General features: G+C 41.2%; 1 protein-coding gene across 2 annotated transcripts; it reads left to right on the top strand.

Moving 5' to 3' along the window:
* Nucleotides 1-565: 565 nt before the first annotated feature.
* nkx2.4a (NK2 homeobox 4a) lies at nt 566-3,308 on the top strand. 2 transcript variants are annotated; one of them, XM_027999921.1, is made up of 2 exons: nt 566-1,424; nt 1,864-3,308. In XM_027999921.1, exons 1-2 carry the CDS (start codon nt 1,055-1,057, stop codon nt 2,553-2,555), a joined length of 1,062 nt encoding a protein of 353 aa, XP_027855722.1. In that variant the 5' UTR covers nt 566-1,054; the 3' UTR covers nt 2,556-3,308. The 2 variants fall into 2 exon arrangements, with proteins under 2 accessions (XP_027855722.1, XP_027855723.1); XM_027999922.1 differs by having other exon boundaries at nt 567-1,424; nt 1,891-3,308.
* The last annotated feature ends 235 nt before the right edge of the window (nt 3,309-3,543 follow it).

Genomic DNA, 3,543 nt, shown 5'->3' with positions numbered 1-3,543 from the left:
ATCTCATATTTTGTCAAAGTTTGTACTTCTCTTAAAAACCTACAGTCCAAATAAGGTGATAAACATATTTTTAAAGATGTTTTGATAACTTTTTGATTATCATAACATGACTGCAAAAGAATAATGTTTCAAATCTGATATCAACTTAACATAAACTTGGAGAATCTCCTTTTCTTCCCCAAATGTGGTAATTTAAATAAAATAATCAAATAAACAGTTCAATCTTTTAAAATCTAAACTTTCAAACAATCTTTGAAGCACGCTTTCTCCAAAGCTTACCAGGTAAATTAATTATGTTGAATAAATCTTCCCTAAATTATTCAGGTTTCAGAAAATAGCTAAATAAAATTGCAACTATGTTTGAAGACGTATGAATAGGACACACACACACACATACACACTCAAAAAAACACCGTTAGAATTTGGATTCCTGATGTATTTCCCTTCGTGCATTTTTGTCATTTTGATCTTATTTGGGCTTGCCCCTCTCTGGTGGGGTAAAATGATGCTCAAGAAGACCAAATGAGCTGGTCATGCAACTTCATTGTGGCTCTTTGATGATACTCGGTGGTCCTTATGTCTGTTCAAAGTGCTCTCAAAGTTTCTGGAAAGAGTGGAATTCCCTACTGACGCAAAATAGTCATATGTGGCAAGATCAGCTGGTGGACATAACACCACGAGCTCTTCTCACCTGGATAAAATCGCCAGAAAGAACATGTTCATAAACTCCAATATCAGTTTTTGGTCGTTTTGTCGAAGTTATCACAAGGCAGAGGGTGTTTTCATGAATTATGTCTCTAAAAAATGTCAATGATCGTTGTTTGCTGGTTTGGGAGTTTTGCTCCGCCCCCCCGGTGTTTGTCGTAAACCTGGCTCCTGGCTCCAATAAACCCGGGCTAAGAGCGCCCTGGGCTCGCCTCCTTCTCCAAGGCGATCAATAGGATCTCAGGCGCACTCCAAGCACTCTCTTACGTAGACATCCACCAAGGAGAGAGCCGATACAACAACACGGTTGATCTGCTCAAACACAAAAAATCTACCTGCTTTCTGAATCATGTCGTTGAGCCCAAAGCATACAACGCCTTTTTCAGTGACAGATATTTTGAGTCCAATCGAGGAGACCTACAAGAAGTTCAGTGGCATGGACGGCGCGGGGAATCTAACCTCTTCACTGGGAGCCTACCGACAACCTCAGGTGTCTCAGACCGGCATGCAACAGCACTCGATGGGCCACAACGCCACCGTGGCCACCACTTACCACATGCCGCACACCGTCTCCCAGTTCTCCCACGGCGCAATGGGGGGATACTGCAACGGGAGCATTGGCAATATGGGAGACCTCCCGTCGTACCAGGAAAGCATGCGGAATACTGCAGCAGCTACAGGATGGTACAGCGCCAACCCTGATCCAAGATACTCCACAAGTAAGTTCGATTCTCATTTTATCTACACTTTCATCATTTTACATTCTGTATGAACGCGTAAACACCAGATGACCCTATATTCTACTAAATATTAATTATGTAAGGACAAAAGTTCAATTTTTATGATGGACAATATTTTACAAAAAAAAAAGAAACATTTAATGACTAAACTGAAAAGGAGATCATTCATTTCAAGTCTGGCTCAACCATTATTATTATTATTATTATTATTATTATTATTATTATTATTATTATTATTACTTTTATTATTATTATTATTATTATTATTATTATTACTATTTTGTTATATCTGAAGATTTTACAACTTTTTTCAAAGTTCCAGAAATAATTTACATTAATAAAAGATAAATAGTTCAGGCGAAATAGTGTTCTCCTCTTCTGTTTATTGAACGCATGTATATGTATGTATTTTTTAAAGTTTCTAGATTCATGGGACCTTCCACAGGTATGAACATGAGTGGCATGGGGAGCCTGACGGGGATGGGAGACGCCAGCAAAGCCATGCCAGCTCTGCACGCTGCGCCCAGGAGGAAAAGGCGCGTGTTGTTCTCGCAGGCTCAGGTCTACGAGCTGGAGAGGCGGTTCAAGCAGCAGAAATACCTGTCGGCACCCGAAAGAGAGCACCTGGCCAGCATGATCCACCTGACGCCGACCCAGGTGAAAATATGGTTCCAGAACCACCGGTACAAGATGAAGCGCCAGGCCAAGGACAAAGCGGCGCAGCAGATGCAGCAACAGCAGCAACAGGACGGTAACCTGTGCCAACAGCAGGCGCAGTCCCCGCGGCGCGTCGCAGTGCCTGTTCTGGTAAAGGATGGTAAGCCGTGTCAGAACGGCTCCAACACACCGACGCCGAATCAGCAACAGGTTCAACAGAACCAACAACAGAGTCAACAGCAGAATGGAGGTGGAGTGGTGCTTGCGTCTTCAGCCGGAAGCCTCGGGCAGCATCAAAGCCAGCAGCAGGTGAACGCTTTGGAGCTGGAGGAGATGTCGCCAAGTCCGCCTTCATTGCACAGTCAGCTGAACATGGCCCAGATAGACACATCTGCTGTAGATTACACCAGTAACATGGTCAGCTCAAACCTCCTGTACGGCAGAACGTGGTAGGACTTTCAAAAGTACTGTTACTGTCCAGTTTTATGTGAACCTGCGGATGAGCCTCACCTGCGGATGAGCCTCAAACATATATATATATATATATATATATATATATATATATATATATATATATATATATATATATATATATATATATATATATATAAGTAATAATTTGGCAAAGGGTCAAACGGGACAAGGCGCGCAAAGAGGCGCATGAACTGATCAGGACACATTTTCTTGACACCTCTGAAGGACGGAGTCTATTTTTGAACATTACACGAATGGCTACCCTCTACAGAAACCGTGTCGTTCCTGGACCTTTTTGTAATTCATGTTTTGGACCTTCCTCATAATGTTTTAAACGTAGTCTATGTTGTTGAAACGAAAAGAAATGCTGCTTCACTTCTTTGTACTGATGAGGAGGACAGGTGGGATCAGGTCCGAACTCCACTAAAACCACCGCTCCTCCTTTGGTATTTTATCATATCAATATTGTAAATTAATGTATTCATTTGATTAGACTTATTGAATAAAGTAGGTACTTGTACATTTGGCTAACACACACACACACACACACACACACACACACACACCCACACACGAGGCGTTTTAACTGTATGATATTCGTTATAGCGTCCACAGTTATGTTTTCTTTAATATTTTTTGTAAGTTAAAAAAAAAGAAGGAACACATGCGTGATGGCTGCTGTATATGTTTCAAAACCAAGTGAACGTTAACAATAAATAACTTGAAGTGTGAGAGCTATTCCTGAATAAGTAATTTTTTAAAAGGGGGATCTGATTTGGAGTGCATTTTCATTATGTTGTTATTGAGACCAAATTGAGCTGGAAAGCAAGGTCGATGAGGGAGCCAGCATTGTTCAGGTGACATTTTGGAGGGCTGGCTTTCATGGGAGACATCACCTCTTTTAACATCTTTAGCACTTTTCAGCACGTTTGAAACAAGCAGTTTACCCAATATATTTATTGATACA

This window comes from Xiphophorus couchianus, chromosome 19 (assembly GCF_001444195.1).
Source record: "Xiphophorus couchianus chromosome 19, X_couchianus-1.0, whole genome shotgun sequence".
Lineage (NCBI taxonomy): Eukaryota > Metazoa > Chordata > Actinopteri > Cyprinodontiformes > Poeciliidae > Xiphophorus > Xiphophorus couchianus.
This window is presented reverse-complemented; position numbering and strand designations above follow the sequence as displayed.